At 39.6% G+C, this 22,782-nt stretch overlaps 1 protein-coding gene across 1 annotated transcript in view; it reads right to left on the bottom strand.

Annotated features, from left to right (window-relative positions):
- LOC122797630 (neural-cadherin-like) overlaps positions 1-22,782 on the bottom strand; it is a 796,015-nt gene that overhangs the window by 17,361 nt on the left and 755,872 nt on the right. The window contains exon 32 of the mRNA XM_044066174.1: positions 16,076-16,230. Coding sequence (XP_043922109.1) covers positions 16,076-16,230 — 155 coding nt within the window. The remainder of the gene's footprint in view (positions 1-16,075; positions 16,231-22,782) is intronic.

The raw sequence follows: 22,782 nt of genomic DNA, 5'->3' as shown, positions 1-22,782 counted from the left end.
CAACACATTTGTGAAAAACAGTATATAGATCAAAAACTTTCATCTGTTTGGAAAAAGAAGTATCTGAGGAAGTGCGAAAATATAAACAACAAAATCTAGAGATTTTTGAAAAGTATAAAAAAGAAATATGGACATGCGAAAGAAAAAGAGGTTTGATATGGTACAATATTTACGCAAAGGAGAAAGCAAAATTAATCAATATAAAGAAGGCAGCCCCAAAGATATTCGAAGAGAAATACAGGCAAAGGCATCCAGATATGGAAAATTTCATTTACTAAATAATATCATAAAGAGGGAATGTAGAAAAGAAGATCAGTAAAGTAAAAGTTAAAAATAGAAGTTGAAGTTATGGAGTGACTGCAAAGTGAAGGATTTGGTGTAGAAGCTCTAACACAGGTTACATCATAGCTTGATGGAAGGAGTCCCCAAAGTAAGGAGAAACAGGAAGATCAGGAAACATTTGAAGAAGAAATATGGACATGGGAAAGAAAAGAGATCTAATATGGTGCAATATCTATGCAACGGAGAAAACAAAACTAATCAATACAAAAAGAACAGCACCAAGGATAATTAAAGAGAAACACAAAGGAAACTGGACATGCAAAACTAACTTTAGAATACAAAAAATAAGAAGACAGAGGGAAAGCAGAAAAGGAGATCAGCAATGGAGAAGTTAAAGAAATAGAAACTGAGCTTGTGGAGTACCTGCAAAGTGAATGATTCAGTGTAGAAAGTCTAATTCAGAAGCACCACAACAAGATAGAGCAAATGGATATCCAAATTAAGGGGGAATCCAGTGGAACAGGAAGCAACAGGTCAGGTGCCATATCAAGATAATTTGGAGCCTTCCACAGGAAACCACTATAAATATTCACTTGAAGCTGGACAGCAAGGGAAGGAACAGGAAACTGTGGAAACTCTGATGCAGTCAATGTTGAGGAGTGATAGGCCAGTGAGTTCCCATATGACAGAGCAACGGACGGCATAGAATGAAATTGATGAGAATGTGTCACAGGAAGATGCTATAGAACCTACTAAAGAATGCCAGCAGGGATTGGAAAACAAGGGATGTGCCCTCAGTTTAGAAGAAAATGAGCTAAGAGAAGAGTTGCTTGATTTAATAGAGATAGACATTGAAATCAATGAAAGAAATAGACTGCAGAAGTGCAATAAAACCCAAAAAGTCAGAAGTTTGATAAAACAAATGAACGCAGTAATTAGGACTGTCCATAGAGATCCATGCAATATAAAAGATGTAAACAGGTTACATTACTTTGCAGCTAAATTAATAACTGATAAAGTTCTATTACAAAAACACTGGGTAGTAAGAGAAAGGAAGGGGAGAAACTGAATACCATCATGCAAATATCGAATAGAGAAAACTACAAAACAATTAAGACAATAATTGTCACTGTTAGAAAAATAAAGAGGAGGGAACAGATAGACAAAACTGCTAAGAAAGATAGACTTAATAAAATCAATGCCCAGTATTAGAACAGACCGGGATCTATCATGCACTATTGCAAATAACAAACTAAAAATCTCAGCACAGGTGGAAAAACTTAGAAGATATGCAGATTAATATAAAGGAAAAGTACAAAATAAGCAATGTATTGATGACCCAAAAATGTTTTACAGAAAACTGGGAAACAAGGTAAAAGGAATTGAAAGACTACCAAAAAAAAGAAGAAATAGATACATTTTGGAGAAGTATTTATAAAGATCCTGTGGAACATAAAAAAGATGCTAAACAGATAGAAGAAGTAAAAGAAAGAATAAGAAGTTTAAATGTACAGGATATGAAATGGGATGAAGTAACAGCAAGTAACAGCCAGAGAGATTGAAACAAATTTAAGAAAAGCCTCAAATTGGAAAACCCCAGGCCCAGATGCAGTACCTAACTTCTGACTAAAAGTAATAACATCTTTGCATGAAGATTTACCTATGAGTAAGAACTATTTAATAACATCTTTGTATGAAGATTTAGCTATGAGTAAGAACTATTTATATGTGCACCCCGAATAGACACCAACCTAGATAACAACAGTAAAAACAATGCTCCTTCTTAAAAGGGAACCTGCAAGCTACCCTAAAATTTATAGACCAATATCTTGCCTTTGACAACGTATAAACTATACACTGAAATTGATGTTGTCAGAGTTTATAGTCATTTAGAAGAAAAGTCAATTACGGCAGTAGAACAAAAGGGCAATAAAAGAAAGTAATATGGAACAAAGGATCATTTGTTGTTAAATAAAGCCATAGTAGAGAACTGTAAAACGTGGAAGAATTTAAGTATGGCATGGATTGACTATAAAAAAGCATTTGATAGTATCCCACATTCATGAATAAAAGAGTGCTTAAAATGTATAAGATACACCCGACACTGACTGACTACATTAGAGTGACCATGAAACAGTGGCAGACTACTTTGTAAGTATCTGTAACCCTCCTATATCACTAAAATCTAATCCCAAAAAATTCTGGAACTCAGTCAACCAAATACTGCATCCTGGAAACTCTTCCCCTCCTAATCCCTACCCAAACAGGACAGCTGATGAAACTGCCACTGACTTTAACACCTTCTTTATCAATTCTGTATCAAAGATGATCAATACAAACCTTCCCGCAGCTAATGATTCAAATCCCCCTGTCCCACCTCCTAGTTCCAACTCCTCTAAACCCTTTTCTCTTCAACCTGTATCTGCTTATTATATCAAACAACTTCTCTCCAAATTAAAACATTGCTTTACTTCTGCTGATAATATTCCTTCCTACTTTCTCCAGCTGGCAGCTGATACTCTTGCCTTTCCTGTATCCATCTTGATCAACCACTCCATCTCTGAGTCAAAAGTTCCATCTACCTAGAAAGAATTTTCCACATTACCTATCCACAAAGGAGGTAACTGTCATAAAATCTCTTGGTTGGATAGATTAGACAGGAAAACAAGAAGGATACTTCATGCTCCCCAAATGATTTATAAAAATTATACCAAGATTATATATTCCCCATTCTGAAGGAAGGATGCACCTCCTTGAAATTGATTACCTGTATAGATCTGCAATCATGGGACTGCACACATATCTGCTGACCTCACAAGACCCAAATGTAATGAAAGTTTTGAAACATGAGGAGAATAGATCTAAAATGACTTCTCTGCTTAGTCTAGCAGAAGAATATTGGTGTCAAGCAGGAATGGAAATCAAACCAGAAGTAGATAAAAATCAGGTAGCAACTGAATGTGCCAAAAAACAAAACAAAAGAAAGAATATAAGGTGAAGGACCAGATGAGAAGGTAAGAAATGTGGAAAATGCATAAATATAGTTGCAAGCATAGAAAACTTCTGGAGGAACCTCATGTTAATAAGGAGAGAATGCAGGAATGGTTAAGGAGAGGCAAATTCAAACCAAGAGATGAAAAGTTAATATTGGCAGCCTAAGATAGTGGGGTTACGTACACGTTGCTTTACAAAATCCATTAAACATGTGGGAGAAACAGACACATGTAGGTTTTGTAAAACAGAATTGGAAACAGTTGCACACCTCATTGCTGGTTGTGACATACTAATGGCAGAAGGACTGCATACTGAAAGGCATAATAATGTGGCAAGAATGTTGCACTGGGGATTGTGCAAACATTGTGGTATTGAAGTGGCTGAAAAACACTGGAAACATGAGCCACAAGGCATCATAGAAAATGATGAAGTCTACATCACATGGGCTCATCCATTATCAACAGTTCAAAAGATAGCTGCTAGAAAATCAGATATAGTCATCCATGAATAGAAGATAAAAGTAGCATTGATCATTGAAATTGCCATGCCCAGTGACTACAGTGTCTTGCGTACAGACAGACACAAGTCATAAAATATCAGGATTTGCAGGCAGAAATGAGAGGAATGTAGATGAAAGATATCCAGATAGCTCCAATAGTAGTAGGAGCAATGGGTCTTATAAAAAGAATCTACAATCATATTTAGATATGTTACCAATATATGTAACCCTATACAAATTGCAGAATGAGTCATTGCTGGGTACATTGTGGGTGCTGTGAAGAGCATTTCTGGCTGACATCAAAGATTGAAACAATACTAATTTCATGAACTTTAATTGTACTTTGACTTAGGTATGGGGGTCCATTCCTGTCATGGTATTAGAAACCCAAAAGACTTGGAGAAATTAAAAAATATTATATTCATAAAGTAGCAGAAGGTATTCTAAGTATTAAGCTGACACAATAATGTAGAAAGGAGATATTGCTGGTGGGGATAATTGCAATTAGGGAGAATAGACAAGAGGGAGCTGGAACTTACTGATGAAAACTGTCAAAGGATGCAATGTATTGGGAACAAATATCTAGAGAGGATAAGGTAACAGAATGGGAAGAAGCCAGGAAGACATCTGGACTGCAGGCAAGAGAGTGCCTTTCCAATCAGGGATTGATATCTGAATGTAGGCAAAGAGAAAGGTATAGGGGGAGCCTAAGTGAAAGACCTGCTCTGGTAGAATTTTTAGTTGAATCTTGAATAGAAGCTAACGTTAAAAAGGGGATAATTACAAGGACAGATAAAATATTGCACAATAACTATAAGACTCAATCAGGGAAGTAGGGGAGATGCTAAGTGGAGGAACGGGTCTAGTAGAGTTTTTAATTGAATCTGTAGCAGAAGCTGCTGTTAAAAAAGGGATAATTAGTAGGACATATAAAACACTACATGATAAATATAGGAATCAATCAGAGGAGGTTAGAAAAGACCGGGGAGAGAGCCTAGATAAGCAATTCACAAGAAGCAATGGGAGGACAGGGGATCCTAGGGTGCCTATATCCTGTAACCCCCAAGCCAGGGATGCATGTATGGGAGAAAGAAGCATGCTTGCCTGACTACTGGGCATCCAAAACTTAAGTGCTTTAACAAAAGTCACAAAAAGGATGTACTGAAACATGCCACCCACTGCTGAGTGCGCTCACAGTAGGATCTCACCATACCTGATGGACAGCTTGAAACCACAGAACATCAGCATATTTCTCAAGTCAACAACTATAATTCAGCAATAACATCAGTAAGAATGAAAGATTAAATCTCTTCCCACAGAAGTGACTGAGAAATGGATAAATGTTGCATTTTTGATACAAGAATATGACTCTCACAAATGTCCAAGTCCTTTGAGAAGGCTAATAACTCTGAGGAATACTGTTTCTGTATCATCTTCAAGCCCAGCAGCCCAAAGTAGATTTTTTTTCCTAGGGATATGTTTGAAAAAAAAAAACAGCTTTGTATCTTTTCTTCATCTCTATGGTGCTGACAAGGTAACAGGGTTGGGTAGAGAATAGCTAAGTGAAACCAGCTAAGTGTAACATGGCTTAAACCAGAACACCATAATAATGAGATTATAGCCCCTGGCTATAACATAATACGCAGAGACAGAGTAGAGAAAAAGGAAAGTGACGTAGCGATATTGTTCCAAAATCATCTCACCATTGAACAAATTGATTATAACACCCAAGAAATCAAAGATGTTGAACTAATCCTTGCCAAATTAAAACTAAACACAAACAAACATATCATTATTGCAGGTGACTACATTCCACCGAGCAATAACACTACTATAATGGAAAACCTGCTAAACTGGATCTCAAACTCCATGTACTATTAGGTGACTTTTACTGACTGTCTGAACTGCTCTAGCCACACTCCAACTACCCACATTAATCTCCATAGATTTACCCAAATTATATCCACCCCAACCAGAACAGACAAAACCTCAAAACATGAATCCATCTTAGACTGGATTCCGTTATCTGACCCCACTCTAGCATGGCACTCTGGCTGTCTACCTGACAGTCTAACCTACCTAATTCGGAACAGACCCCATTACATAAGCCAACCCAACCTCAGAGTAATAAGTAACAAAAAGACCTTTAAAACAACTGACTTCATCAATTCACTACAAAGCTGTAACTGGACACCCCTAAAACTGCTATCTCTAGATGACGCCGTACAGTACTTTAACATCACTTTCCTGCAAATCCTAAACTGTCATGTCCCCTCCAGAACTATAAGACTAAAAGCTAACTATGCTCCATGGCTAACTAAAGATACTAAGACTATAATAAAAGAGAGGGATCTGGCCTGGTGTCAATATCAAAAGAACTAAACCAATAATCTGAGGCAAACCTACCAAGAACTTCAAAACAAAGCCAAAAAACAAATCAAACTAGACAAAAGTAACTACTACTACAAAAACATGCAGGAAAAATATGCCAACAACCCTAAGAAATTTTGGGCTACAATAAATGGCATAATCCACCCAGGTAAAGCCACCACCCCAACCTCAATACTACCAAACATAAATGACAACATTCCCGCACAATTTAACAAGTTCTTTACCGAAATAGTCCAAACCTTTACCAATGCCCTCAATGCCACTAGCAGTCCTATACCAGGTGCTAGCAAAACCCACCCTACTACTCAAAATAATACCACCAACTTTTCCCTACACCCTGTACCCACTAAAATTATTTCAAAGCTCCTTAAGAAACTCAAACCAAACACACTAGCTGTTGACACCCTACCAGACGAATTCCTTCAGATAGCAGCAGACGCCATAGCTTATCCCGTGTCCATCCTCATAAACAGGTCACTTGCAGAATTCAAAGTCCCCACCCTGTGGAAAACATCACACATGATTCCACTGCACAAAGGGGGCATCTCCTTAGAACTCACCAACTACCTCCCAATCACAATACTCTCACCTCTATCAAAGATATTAGAGAGAGTTGTACATTCCCAACTACTTCGGTACCTCTTACAAAACAACTTAATCTCCAAAACTCAGCATGGCTTTAGACCTTTCCACAGCACCACCACAGCATTACTATCATTTACAGATATAGTTAACCACAATCAAAACAAGGGACTAGTTGTACCTTCCATTTTCTTAGACTTATCTAAAGCCTTTGACATGGTAGACCATAACATTCTTCTCCAAACTTTATCTACCCTAAGCTTCAGCCCCTCCACTATATCATGGTTTACTAGCTACTTATCTGGTCGACAGCAGGCAGTCCTATGGCATGACCAGCTGTCCCCCTGCTAACAGTATCCATAGGTGTCCCTCAAGGATCCATCCTTGGCCCACTGTTGTTCTCACTGTTCACCAACCAAATCAATTCCTCCTCACTCACAGCATCAGTAGTACAATATGCAGATGACACCACCCTTATAAGTGCCGCCCCCACCTTAAAGGAACTGCAAATCCTCACCCAAAACACTTTTACTCTAGCTGAAACATGGTTCACAAACATCAACCCTATTCTTAACTCCAAAAAAACTAAATTAATTATTTTCGACCCAGGTCATGCTCCCCCCTCGACAACACTTTCACCATTCACTCCAAAGATAACATTCAAATAACTCCAATTGCACACATTAAACTTTTAGGTGTAGAAATAGACAATAACCTCAAATTTGACATCCATATAGCGCAAACCATTAAGAAAGTTAATAAAAAACTAGGACTTCTCTATAGGAACAAACACTTTATAACTAAACAAACCAAAGCTACTATCACAAGAACTCATCTCTTATCCATCCTTCTCTATGCCTCTCCCATCCTTACTAATCTCCGAAAGAGTGATCTGAACAACATGGAATCTTGTTATAACAAAATAGCAAAGTTTGCTACTGAAACCTCATACAAATCCCACCACTGTCTCGCCCTTAACCAACTCACTTAGCTCAAGCTACCTCAACTACTTCTGTTTAATCAACTCACAATAGTGCATAATCTCTTCTACCTTCCGGAACCCCCCCCTGCACTTCAAAATATAATTAACCCCCACATCCCTACCAGAGCCTTACGATCTAGTTCTCGGAACTTAATAAGTGTTATCAGACACAAAAATGATGCTGGCAAATCTCTCTTTACCCGCACTATTGCCAAAATCTGGAACTCACTACCAAGCAAAATAACCTCCACTACCTCCACTATTCAATTTAAGAAACTCCAGAGAACCCACTTCTCAAACACTTGGCTTTGTTCATGATACTCCCCAGGTTAATTTGCACCAATTCCATGTTCAAGGATTCTACTAAAGGTCCCCTAATTCCTTTCACTGTAAAGCTTAATAATCACTGGTTATTTCTGTTAACAAAATATTGAGAGTACTCACAACTTAGAAAGAAAAAAAAATGTTTGTGTGTTTATATTTTATATTCTATATAAACCCTACTACTAGAATGCTGAATGCTGACTTTACTAAAGGAATTGTTAATCTATACATAAGTTATGTTTCTATGGAACCTATATCTCTGTATGATATTCTTGTGTAATTTCTTTATGACATGCTATTGTAGCTTTTCTCCCTGGGCCTCCGCTGAAAATGGATATGTGTCCAGTCAGACTTTCCTGGTTAACAAATGTAAAATAAATAAAATCAATAAATAAGTGAATCCCTACCAAAGATGCCTCAAAAGGATATCCCCCAGCCTCACAAGAGTGGTAACTTTGAGCTGAATTATAGTGTTAGTACTGCATTTGTATGGAAAATTCTGTGTTTGTTAAATAGAAAAGAGCTGTGTTGAGGCATTATGGGTAAAATCCCCAGAAGCTAGATGGCAATTATTAATTAGTACACAAAGCCTGTCCCTTTTCCCTCAGATTATTACTTAATATTAACAATTAAATATCTTGGGCGGCCACGGTGGTGCAGCGGTTAGCATTGTTGCCTCACAGCAAGAGGTTCTCCGGTTCGATCCTCAGCTGGGGTGCCTTCTGTGCAGAGTCTGCATGTCCTCCCTGTGGACGCGAGAGTTTCCTCCAGGTGCTCTGGTTTCCTCCAACATCCCAAAGACATGCTGTAGGTGGATTGGATACTTTAAATTGGCCCTAGGCATGGGTGTGTGCATGTGTGTGCCTTTTGTGGAAGGTTGGGCGCCGGGCTGGCAACTCAACACTGTAAAAACTCCACTGCCTATCATGTGCAGACAGGTGATCTGCTGGGCGACCCCTAACTGGGAAAAGCTGAAAGAAGAAGAAGATGATTAACAGGCCTGGTAATGAATGCAGACAGCAATGCCCACTGTTGTAAGAGCAGACAGGCCTGGTAATGAATGCAGACAGCAATGCCCACTGTTGTAAGAGAAGGCAGGCCTGGTAATGAATGCAGACAGCAATGCCCACTGTTGTAAGAGCAGACAGGCCTGGTAATGAATGCAGACAGCAATGCCCACTGTTGTAAGAGAAGGCAGGCCTGGTAATGAATGCAGACAGCAATGCCTACTGTTGTAAGAGAAGGCAGGCCTGGCTCATACTAGGCTATCTGCCCTAGGGCATTTATAAGCCTAGCCAGAATGTGTTTGACTTTCGCCACCCATTTTAAATTTATTTTGCTATGCCCTTTTTTGAGGTTAGTATACTGTGCCTCTGTCTAACAGTGACACAGAAGTGATACCAGGGTAAACCTCGATCTCCCATCCACTCATCAAGATTCGTCTTGAAGAGAGTCAATGAGGGACTCTGCCTAACCTGGACTGGGATTTTATTCCAGAGTGAAGGGAGCCTCTGGGTTATGAATCTGTCCCTCCAGCATGTCCTATTTATTTCAGTGCTGAGGTTCAAGTCTCTCGGCCGTAGCTCGATGGGATTTGGATTTTCTGAGGTGCAGCATGTCCATTAATTCTGGGTTGGACATGGCTTTATACGTCAGGCACAGATCGCCTCTGAACAGGCGGTATGCCACTGAGTAGAGCTGGAGTTTCTTTAACCGGGCAGCATATGGCATCTGTTTGAGCCCTTTGATCCTCTTGGTGAGGTACTTTTGCGGTCTTTCCAGTTGCTGCAGGTGTCTGGTAAGGTACATCCCAAAGGGGCATTGTACTCAATTATGGGCCTGATGAGGGATGAGTAAAGAGGCACGATGACCTCCCTGATCTAGATGTGAATCCCTTCATGATTAGGTGGGCTATATAAAATGTTTTTCTAACCACTTTAGCCACGTGGTTGTCAAATGAGAGATTGCTATCAACTTGGGTCCCCAGGTCCCTAATTACTTCTTCCGTACTTAATGGATTACCACCTATGTGGTAATTTGTGGGCACTTTGTTTTTGCCAAAGGGGATGACTATACACTTTTTGACATTTAGCTTGAGGCCATAGCTCTGGCACCAGTTGTCTGTTTCTATGAGGCCCTTTTGGAGGATGCTTGTGTCGGCTGGAGAGTCAATTATGGCGCCCAGTTTGTAGTCATCTGTGAACTGGGTCAGCCACAGTCCTTCCGTGTTGGCCTGTACCTCTGAGAAATATATACTGAACAAGAGAGGTCCCAGGACTGAGCCTTGTGGGACACCACTTGTAACTGGTTTGGAGTCTGACATGGCTCCAGCAATTCTAACCATGTGAGTTCTGTCCTTGAGCCAGTTTGTAATCCATCTAGTGACATAGGGGTTTATATTTAAGCTGGTGAGCTTATCTATAATGCCCGAGTGGGGTATTGTATCGAAGGCTTTTGCGAGGTCCAGGTAGGCTGTGTGGACCATCTTCCCCTCGTCAATGGCCTTGGTGACTGTTTCAAAGAAATCAACCAGGTTTAAGAGGCAGGATCTGCCCTTAACAAAGCCGAACTGGGTAGGATCCAGTGTCTGTAGGTCCCCAATATCTTTATTTATGAGGTCCATGATGATCCTTTCCATAGCTTTGCAGACCAAGCTAGTCAGGCTTATGGGGCGATAGTTTCCAGGATCCGTTGAGGCACCACCTTTATGGAGAGGGACCACTGCTGCTGTACGCCACTCTTTGGGCACATATCCTGTAGTAAGGCTGAGATCGAACAGTAGTTTTATGTTTGGGTTTAGCTCTTCTTGGAGTTCATGTAGGACGCAGCCCGGGACACCGCCTGGTCCCATTGATGCTGTGTTTTTTGCTTTGGAGAGGGCGGCTCTTACCTGAGCATCTGAGATGTCAGGGGGGGCAGCACTCTGCTGGGATAGATATTTGCCCTTTTGGTGGGGGGGGGGGTTGCGCTGAACCTGTCAGCTAGGATGTTGGCAATGTCTGTGGGTTCAGTGTATTTTTTGTCATTTTGGACTAATTCTGAGCATATCTGGGAATTACCACCCAGGTTCCTAACATAACTAAAGAAAGCCTTGTGATTATCCTTAGTGTCCTGTGCAATTTTTCTCTCGAAGCTGGCCTTAGACAATTTTATGAGTGCCCGTAGATTTTTGCTAATACTGATCAGTGATGCCTTCCCCATTTGGGATTTTGCTCTATCATTTAGTAGCTTCCTCCTTCTATTGTATAGTTTGTTTATGGCTGGGGTCCACCAGACATGACGCCCGCCTTTGGAGGATTGGGTCTTGGTTCTATTTGGGATCGCATGATCCATGCATTCCTGAAGGTGTTCATAGAATGCGTTTATAAAGGATTCTCGGTCTGGGTCATATTTTCCACAGGTCCGGGGCTTTGAAGGATTCCACCTCGGTTTTGAGGAGTGTGAAATTTGCTTTAGAGAAGTTTTTCACTGTGGTTTTCTGGGCAGGGGTGGGGTCGGGATGTGAATATCCAGTGAGATTAGTTTATGGTCTGATCTTACCAGTGAGGGATACACTTCTGGTCTGGAGCATAGAGTCCCCATGTTGGTGATGATCAGGTCCAGTATGTTTTCCCCTCTTGTGGGAGTGGTAACAAGTTGTTCCATAGCATTTGAGTTTATAAATTCTAGGAACCTTTGGGCTAGGGTGTTGGAGATAGAGTAATGCTCCCAGTCTATGTTTGGGTAGTTGAAGTCACCCAATATAATGGTGTTAGGAGAGACCTTCATATTTTCCAGTGTTCTCAGGAAGGCCATTAAATTGTAATGAATGCAGACAGCAATGCCCACTGTTGTAAGAGCAAACAGGCCTGGTAATGAATGCAGACAGCAATGCCCACTGTTGTAAGAGCAGACAGGCCTGGTAATGAATGCAGACAGCAATGCCCACTGTTGTAAGAGCAGACAGGCCTGATAATGAACGCAGACAGCAATGGCCACTGTTGTAAGAGCAGACAGGCCTGGTAATGAATGCAGACAGCAATGCCCACTGTTGTGCACTTTGGGTTTGGTAGCACCAGTCAAATGCTGTGGCTGAAACACATTTTGATTAAACCATTGTGTTTTTACCAAATAAACTTATGAAATAGAAGGAGAATCTCCCGAAACTCCTCTGTATGGGGTGTAATACCTGCACCTCCTCAATCAATTTAATGTACATTAAGGTCACACCACATCAAAGCAGATTATACTCCTTGAGATAGTGTTTCTCGGCATGTGGACAGCTTATTGAAACAGATTTGTCTTTCAAACAGTTACCATACTCTGTTTTAACACCTCACATAAGCCTTGGTCTGGCTGATCACATTAGTTGATAGCTCAAAGTGGATGACCATGTGAACTACATAACTCAGGTCTCCGAAAGAGGGAGTTGTCATGGTGGACATTTACTTGCTATTCACTGTTTGGGGCTGTTTCTTGGGAAACTAAGTACTTAGAACAATGACTGAGACTGCTGGGAATTTGTTGTTGAGGCTACTTTGTCATCCAGTTTTGGATTCTGCATTAGAATGGTCATCCCTGATCTGCAGAAATATATGCAATCTTCCTCTGTTGGACTGGATGGAAGGATGCTTTGGAGATTTCAGACAAAAGTAACATCTTTCAAGGAAGAAGAATACTGACTATGGCAAAAATGACCTTAAAAGAAGGGAGCAAATGACTCTGCACGAGTTCTTGCACAAGCTCTGTGTTAGGTGTTTAGGCTGCCCAGCCAATCACTGATTTTCTGCATCTGCAGAAGGAATTTTAAAACCAGTGGGTCATTTAAGAGTAGCCCGTGGAAGTAGCCAGTGGAATATAAGTCCATACCACCCTTATGAGAAATTTTTGCAAAAAAAAAAAAACAGACCCTCCTGGGGATGGAAAAGTGGAAGGTGACCTGCAAGGCCACATTGTTTAAATAAGTGAACTTTGAAGGCATCTGGTTTTGTACTGATTGTCTCTGGATGAACTAGGAAATAATGAAGGATACCTGCTCCAGGAAGAGTGCTTCCTGGCCTGGCAATGTGTGACCTGTGATGTTCCGGGATGTTCTGCTGAGCCACAGTAATAATGGTGCTGGTGGTATACTGAAGCAGTGGTGACACTAGTACGTCACGGACAGGTGAAACAGGTGAGTGGTGGGCTGACAAGTGTGGGGTAACAGTAGCTAATGCTAACTTCAGATGCTCATAATTTAGCAGAAATTGAATACAGTGCAGAACAGCCTGGATTTGATTTGCATAAGGACTAGAAGAGGTTCAAAATTCAGTGTCAAGGCCAGGGTCATCAGAGAGGCCGAGTTACTCTGCTGCCCCGGAGTCAGAGCAGATGTGATAGAACCCAAAGATCTGGTTATAATAATAGTATCTAGACCAGTAAAAGGCTGCAGAAACTTTCAGGCTGAATGTTCTGGTGGGCCTTTAGAAGCATGATTGGAGCTGGTTACCGCAGGTGTCGGGGGCATCATTAGCCTTAAGATGTAGCCTCACCTCTGATAGCACTGCGAAGACGACTATGGTCTGTGGAGGGGAGAGTAAGAATAAGAGAGTGACAGCTATAACAGTAACTCCATGTAGGATTCCAGAGACTGTGCTACTGTGCATTTGGTTGAGTCCTACAAATGTAAATGCTTCAAAGAAAATGGCGGACTTTATCAGCCATAATAATAATTTGTCTAAGATGACAAGCATTAGTGACATTGACCACTTCAATACTATCTTCCCAGCTAGGTCTTTAGGCTCTGTCACTTCTCTGAGTCAGCACGCAACTGCTATGTGCTGGCAGATGACGAGGAAGATCAAAGCAGGAAACAGTTGGGGGGGGGGCTGTATAAACAGCAGTTTCTGGTATGAAAACTCACATGGATTTTACTTAATGCAGCAACAGCAAACATCATGAGACTAGTGATAATGCTAACCACTAACATTCGTAACACCTTTCTGTCAAATTCCCAGCACAAGTTATTGTGACAGAAACGAGTAGAGCTTGTTTCTAGAACAGAGGTCTTGCTTTTACTACTAGACCTTACATTTTGTATGACCCATTCCTCACCCTTACCTTTATAGAATAATGTTTTTCTTGAAAATTGTCTTTAGACTGGGATGCAGCTTGTTTAGGTACAGCATTCTTACACTGTCCTTCAACTCAGAGTCTGAAAGGTTTAGCTTCCTGAGACAAAACCTAATAGGATGACAGGGATGTTTGCAAATATAATTTCCCCACTGTTATGAACAGTTCAGAAAGGAGGCAGGCCTGAAGTAACTTCGCTCTTTCACTGATTTTTTTTGGCAAAGTTGTTTAATTAATCTTCAGGCAGCTGGGTGGGAGGATTTTTTTTCTCCCAAGGAAAACAAACACAATAAGTATCCTGAAATGGCATTGGCATTTCATTTGCTTTGTATCTTATTGGTGGTGCATTTTGGGTCAGATAACATAGCAATAACCAATGACGTGAGTGGGGTATATTGAAGATTTATCCACTGTTGGTGTCATTTAATCAAGGGGGTGAAGCCTGAGTGATTAAACAAAGACAACCATGGGTAAATCTTCAATATACCACACCACGGAGTCCGTTATTGCTATTATACAAAGGCATTATTTAAGAAAAAAAATACTTACTTTTCTTAAATAATGTCTTTGTGTAATGATGCCGTGGTGGTCTTCCACTTTTCCCGTGATTTCCTGGAGTATTGCTAATGTACTGCGCATGCATATGGGACTTGCGTTCCCATGCTTTTACAGTGCACCAGTGCTGTGTAAAGAAGCAACGGAGAAAGGAATATCTCTGTTACCTTTTTGGTTTAACTAAAAAAAAAAAAAAAGAAAACAAAGAAACCAGGAGGCTTGTAACATACAGGAAAGATGGGACAGAGAAAATAAAAGGACAATCAGGTACGTATGTTTCATTTTGTATAAACTACCTGCTTATCCTTCTATTTTTCTCTGTGCCTTCTCTCTGTTTCATTTGGGTCTCCAGTTTTGTGAGCTTATTTTAAAAAAATGAAATAACAGTAATTTTGTTATGGCATCTATTAATGGAAAAAAGTCTGGGTGGCTGGACCTTTTTCCAGTAGTATATGCTTGGATTTACAATAGGCACACTGGTTGGGCTGACCAATCGGTGTGCTATTTTTTTAATACTAATGGCCAGTCATTGTACAATGGGCATCACACAAGGTGGCAATATAGTGATAAAAGCTAAACAACAGACATATCACTAAAATAAAAACATTTCAAAGAAATGCAAGTTCCTGAAATATTACTTTTTCTAGGATCCTATCAAAATGGCAAAGAAGTGGAAAATTATGACCATTAAGTTTCTAATGATGCATTATTTGAAGCAGATGACAACAACAGAAAAATAAAAGATCAACTAACAACAACTCATATAATTAGCCACCTGTGATGTCATCAAATGTAAATCTGGCATACCTCTCAACCTCTTAGAGCAAGAAATCTGGACAAAGCCATAAATAATGGGGGGACAAAGGCCCAAAAATAGGGGCACTTTTTAAATGTTGCTCTCACAAAATTAGAAAGTTGAAAGAATAACATGTTTTTCACTAGTATGAATTTTCTGAAGGATATGAAGTCAAATGTCTGCCATTATTTTCTGACTTCAGTCCTCAGTGATTTGCCATTTATTTGTCTGAAAAACCACAATTTTATGAGAAACAGACCAAAAATATTAGGCAAAAATATGGACATTCTGTGAAAATCTGGACAATTGAGAGGTATGAGTGATATGTCAAATTATGTGACCTATGCAGTCACAATGACAGAGTCTACATCTGGACTCAAAATTTTCATCAAAGTTAACATTCCATCCATGTAACAGTCCCTGTATGCAGGCCATGAAAATTAAGCATAAAATAATCAGGTGCCAAAACATTTTTAATTTATCACATGATCAGCCTCTGTGTACTACTATGTGATGAAGTGACTACATCAGTGAAAGGGGTGAAGGAGTTAAGCTCCATTAATTTTATGCTAAACCTTACCTGGTCCTGCTCACCTCCGCCTTCTTCATCATAGTTTAAGACATTTTCTCTGATGTCCTCCCAGCTTTCGTGCTCCACAGGGATGTGGTAAACGCCACCCTTCTGGAACTTTGCCCTTCCCCACTGGCTCCAGACAGTGAAAGCAACTAAAAGGGCTTTAGGGAAAAACGCACAAACACAGCTTAATGTGACGTATTTATAACTAGATGTGAACAACCAAGTCATAAGTTTGATAGCATTTGGTATTGTACTGTAAAATGTAGAAAAAGATGGCTAATTAAAGCATGAAAAAGGTCCTTTAAAGCTTAGATTATTTCCTGAAAATAATAATAATAATAATAATAATAATAATAATAGCCATCCGTTAACCTGGAACAATGTCTGGTTAAGGTCACACAATAGGCAAATAAGGGGGGGAGGGAATCAAACCCTGACCTGCAGGAAGTCCAGCTGACAGCCTCAGCATTCTATACCAACTGCCAGATAACAATGCTGATAAAGAAAATGGAACAAATCTAAATTTAGTTCTAAGATAATTTATGTGTACGTCTGTAAAAATAATAAAAGTGTATAATGGAAATCAAAGAGATAACTCCAAACTGCCTTTAAAGTAGTAAATATTAAAACAGCATTACTGGCCCACCGTAATAAACATCTATATATATATATATATCTATATCTATATCTATACATACATATATATATATATATCTATATCTATACATACATACATATATACACAGAAATAGTCCTAGACTTGTATTCTTGGTTGTCAATAGCTAGAAAAAGAGATCTAATTTACTGGCTCTTTTAGCTGTAATAATAATTTGTAATAATCAGTGATATAGCCAGGATTTTTGGAATTGTAATCCATCTTCCAGAATTCAGATCCCCTTCCCCCGTATGCTGCCACCATAAAAAATATCAACTATAAAAAATGAGAAATATGCTATGTTAAATGCTAACAGAGTTAACTGTATAAAATAAATACATTATGTTTAAAAAATGTATATATGGCATACATTACATGTGCCTGCCTATGCAAATGATTGTAGTAACACTTCTTCTAATATGATAAGCATTAGTGGTAATAACCCTTCACCATCAGTAGACTTAAACCAGCAATAGTAGAACATCATAGCAGACAATGAGTTGTCACAGGATTAGTTAACACAATGTAAACTGTAGGTTGAAAAACCTTGTCAATATGTATTAGTATGTTAATAATAAGTCAACCAGGACTGTATTTTAGAAGAATCTACTTGTTAAAATTGTATACTGGTACTTCATATTGCCCACCTAAAATCCTATCAGAAGTACCACATAATACCCTAGAAAAAATGAATTTGTTTGTAACTGTGCCTTTGGTTCATGTCACAGCTGAAAAGGGTCCATTACCAAACTCCTCACCAGCTTAAGATACAAATACATAAACGTATGCATTTATGGATTTTTTTATATATTTGCATTTGTTTACTGGGAAGGTCTGATTGGGTCATACAAGACTCCATCTTCAGTGGAGGCCTGTGGAGAAAAGCTCATGAAACATACCTAGTAATTTGAATAATGAATGTTCCAGAATGAAGAGGGCAAGGGTTTACTGTACATCAACGATTATAAAATGAGTAAAATTCTAGAGTTTTGGATGTGGGAAGAAACTGTAGTTTGGGAATAGGAAAAGTGCTGGTTTGGCAACAACTGATTAGCCAAGAGAGGAAAAGCAAGGGCAGACTTTAGAGGTAAGGGAATGAGTGTGGAATGTTTTCTTGAAACTGTTTTGAGTTAAAGTTGTCTGAGGGGAGAAGACGCCTGGTTACAAAGTTTGGCCACATGGCTTAAGTACAAAGCTTCACCATATGCATTTCATGTCTTGTCTTGTCTAGGTAGGCAAGGTAGTTGCCTTTATTTTAATGGAGTTGTCTTGTGGGACAGCACCACTTCATCACTGAGATTAAGGAAAGACAATTGGACAGTTGGTGCATAATACAGTGGGCTATCTTTAATGGGGTGTGTTGGAGATGGATTTGCCAAAAAGTGTGGTATACAGTAGGATTAACCACAGACCTGGGAGGTCATTAATGTGCCTAGCATGATCCTTACAGCTTGTGCTAAAAAGGCCTTTCTCCTACAATGTGACCATTTGTGATTAGAGACATGTTAGCTGCAATCAGGTAAGACCTCATTATCAGCGAATTTGCATGTCTCGGAATCACATTTTCTACCATGACATGCATATCACTGCTGATCTGCACATCATGGTAGTAAACTGCTGTTTGTGTACACAGTGCAATTCCCCCTCAGTCATTCTCCCACACAAACAAATAACACAAAATGAACAGAAACATGTGCACCGCAGTCCTGCTACCTGTCCCTACGCTATATGCCCCCTGTGGTTCCCCCACCACCACAATAGTTGAAATGCCATTACAGCATGTATCTATTATGCCATGGTATATTCCCTTACCCCTCTGTCCTTGTACTGCTGCTGGTGCAGGTATGGCACTTTAAGAGTAATCCATGGTAATCTAGTGTACCCCTAGTGGTCTGGTGTATCCCCCCACCCAGTTATAGTATGTAACTGAAGACAGCCTTTTGGCCATGTTCAGTATCAGTGTGTTGGGGATGACTAAGCTGATCTCTATGGCTGAGTGATTTCTTGAATCTTTCAGACATGTAGATACCTTCCTGAAAAAGGTTCCGAAGAGTGATCACATGGCTAATTAACATATACCTCTCCTTCTGGAATGCCTCATTAGTATTCAGCATGGCCATGGTGGCAGCCATTCACAGTGGTGCATGACTGTGGTAGTGGACAATGCAGCACCATGTTAAGAGGACTGCTGAAGTGGGGAAAGGTACCACAAAGTGTACATGCCATGGAGGTGTACACATCACAGTACTGCAATGAATTCCTCTGCAGAATCAAGTGAATCAGAAGTGAAGGATCTGGAATTCAAGATGACAGAGCAGAGTTTGATCATACAATAGAACAACTCAGAAAAACTCTAGTCAATGAACATGAAGGTAATGCTGAACAATTGTAGGGATGCGGTACAAATATCATCACAGAAGCGATAAGCCATTATGAAAAAAATGGAAATCATATTGATGTAAAACATCAATATAAGACTATCAAAAATTAAGAATAAAAATATAGCAGGAAGAAACATAAAACATAAAATACAAGAGACAGAAAAACATCAGTGAAAACAGCAGAAAGCAGGAAACGGCAACAAATGTGTAAACTGAGTAAAGGATGTTCAATGTATTTTACAAGGAAGACAAAACTGTTTATGTGTATGTAAAGAAGTGAAAGAAAATAGAGGGGACCAAAACATCAAAAAGCAAGATTGCTTGCTTAAGCAGTAATTAATTGTGGGTGCATGTGTTATGCAGTATTTACACACAGGAGCTGAAGTCAGACCATTAGAACAAAGTATGAGTGTTCTAACAAATACACAATTGGCCGAATATTGCATAACTAGCACAGCCACAATGAGTTATTACTGGTATGCTTTATACGATATGTTTTTTACCAAACTGAATTTTATGAGCCCCATTTTATACAGTTTGTGGAGTGGTACTTCATTAAAAAATAGATTTTATTGCTACAAAGCCTATGTAAATGTGGGCTTCTCTAGTAAATCAAAGCAAATAAATATGACCAGGAAGTGCAGGCATCACAAAACTCGCACAAAACTGTGCAGAAAAAACAATATTTGTGGTTTTACTATTTTTTGTCTGTCTCTAAGTTTTTTCCTTTTTTTAGCTGTAGTCATCTATATGCTGACACAGTTTGTCACTTAGCCATTTGTTTTGTTTTGTTTCTGGATGGGCACAGTGTCACAAATATCCCCAAACTGCTGACTTGTGCATGAATAACACAAAATCAGCCTTTCACTGGGCAACGATTCCTGTACAATTGACTAACAGATTCTAACAAATGAAGAGTTAACTTTGAGAAAACTGCCTCACTAAAAAGAAATAAATTAGTTGTTTTGTGGTGACAGACTTAACAGATGAGCAGCAATTAGTCAGAATATTACATCACTGCTTAATGTAACTACGAGTGGTTGAAGTTAAGATTTTTTTTTATTCATGTTTTAACCTTCAGGACAGTCAAAGTTGCACAGTGTTTAGCACTTCTGAGAAATGAATGTAACACCATGGTTTATGTTCACCTTCCACAAACACACAAACACAGCATTTTTTAATAATGGCATCTGGGGTGGAATAATTGTACTTTGTTTCTTTCTCTCTCTCTTTTTTTTTTTTTTTACTTGATCAATGACTGTGCTTTATTACACACTTTTAATGTGAATATCAGACTTTAATATTAAAAAAAGAAAGCAACACCACATATTTTTCAAAGCAGCTATCTAGGACAAAAAAAAAAGGTGCCATGCCGAGGGTGAGTAAGACAACTGGGTCTTATGGAATTCACAACATAATTCTTAGAAAATTAGAGAATAGCTGAGGTCAGTGGTAAGTACTCTGTGAGAGCACATCAGAATTCCAGTGCACAAAACAATGGCAACCTAGGCATATGGGAGGCACAGAAAGAAGAGGAATGTATCACAGAATACCACTTCTTTCAAATAGTCTTCCTCTCCACATAATGCAAAGTACTTCTCTTACACTATCTAATCAAAATCTGGATGCATGGATGGGTAACCACCAACTCAGCCCTGGTTTTGCACCCTTATCCATCATGGGTAGGGGAAACTTAAATGTTTTGCTCACCACTAGGTTAATTATACTTAAAATATAAGGGCTAAAAACTTCATGGGAATGTATAGCTTGGCTTCTAAAGCTTCTCAGCAGTCTAGTAAGTACCTATGAACCTTTTAGCTACACAGGTGAATGGTAGGAAGTATAAATGCACACTAAATATAAACATGGCCTTTAAGGAGACACTGGTACATACTGCTTATGAATGGAAAGGTTTTATTGCTGCACTGAACCTACTGAAGTTAAAGCTCTAACCGTCCCTCTAAAAAAAATAAATAAAAACTATGTTGGTTAAATACAGGGCGCTTACAGGTCACTGATTATTGTGCATCTCTTTAAGACTTCACTGTTTATTTATGTATGTATGTATATATGTATGTATCCATCCTTTGTTGACTAGGTTAATCCCACTACTCTAGTGGCCTCTTTTCAGGGGATACCCTAGGTAGTATGTATACTACTAGGAGAAGTTTAGCTAGGGCACTGGGAATTTCCTCTACTGTCATTGTTGCGAGTGGGACCCATTTTGGAGGAACGCTTCCTGTTTCTGTTCCAGGCACAGAGGTGGTCTGGAGAAACAGGGAGGCAACTGGAGAGCGAGAGGGATGATGAACTGGTGAAAGAAATGAATGAGAAAGCAAATACTGAGACGAGAATCTGTGCAAGATTCTGAGGAAATGTTTCAAAGAAACCTGTCTGATGGAGATGAGTCAGCAAATGATGGATGTATAACTACAGCCCTCCAGTTGGGAGAGTTGCAGGACTATTTACTTAAAATAAATGGTGGTGCAGAGTGATATAGAAAATGAAAGAGATGTTTCGGGGGGGGGGCATTGTGGAAAAAATACAGAAGGAGGATACAGAAACAATCCATAAAAATAGTGGTGGGATAGAAAAGAAAACATATTCAGAGTAAAGGCAAAAGTGGAATACAGAAAAGAAGGCAGAGACTTCAATGTAAGGAAAACAAAGAACTGGACAGGTATGAGGTTTGAGACAATTTAATAGTTCCTTTGGGTGTAAAAGCACATGAGGTAAGAGCATTTATTATTGTTAACAAAGAGACATTTTGTCGTTGGTCAGATCCAGCCATAAGCTAATCACCCTAGATATCCGCATCCCGCACCCACTCCCCATTAAGGAAACCATGGTAAAAAATTTCTCCAAAGCCAACTTCATGCTTCTTAAGATAGAAGTGGTGAACTTCATGACACCCATGCAGATGGACAATAAAGTTAAGAGTGCAGAATCCTACACAAATGCACTCTATAAGCACTTACACGAGTGCATGGATTGTGCTATTCCAAACAGAACCAAGACGCTATCCTCCAAAAAAAGGAGGCCAATCTAGTGGCCCCCCCCGCCATAAAAAAACTCAATAACAGAAGGAAGAAACTGTTGCAAAAGAGAGTAAAGTCCCATGAGTGGAGGACCTCTCTTGTCAGCCTCAGTAAGAAGCTGAGATCCCTTATAAGAGGTAGGCAGGTAAAAGCTGCACTCTCTAAAACCAAAAATACAGCATCCATGGGACAAGACAACATCCCAGGTTGGATTTTACATGAACTTCAGAGCAAAATGGCTCCCCACCTAAGCACCATGTTCAAACATAGTTTCATGTCAGGCTTTGTGCCCACTGAATGGTGCACAGCAACAGTTATCCCGCTCCACAAAGGGGGAGCCACCACTGATCCTGGGAACTATCATCCTATTAGCCTGAAGATCCTCATCTGCAAGGCCATGGAACGTATCATCATGGAACTCATAGACAAAGACATTGGTAACCTCCAAACTCTGGACCCCACCCAGTTCGGGTTTGTGAAAGGCAGATCATGCCTTCTGAACCTGATTGACTTCTTTGAGGCAGTCACCAAAGCTGTAGATGAGGGTAAGGTGGTTCACACATCCTATCTTGACCTCGCCAAGGCTTTCGACACCATCCCCCTATTCTGGAATTATAGCTAAACTCACTAAACTAG

Source organism: Protopterus annectens, chromosome 3.part1 (assembly GCF_019279795.1).
Source record: "Protopterus annectens isolate FY-2018-M chromosome 3.part1, PAN1.0, whole genome shotgun sequence".
In the NCBI taxonomy this organism is placed as follows: Eukaryota; Metazoa; Chordata; order Ceratodontiformes; family Protopteridae; genus Protopterus; species Protopterus annectens.
Note: the sequence above shows the minus strand (reverse complement) of the source record. Positions and strands in the feature narration are given on the sequence as shown.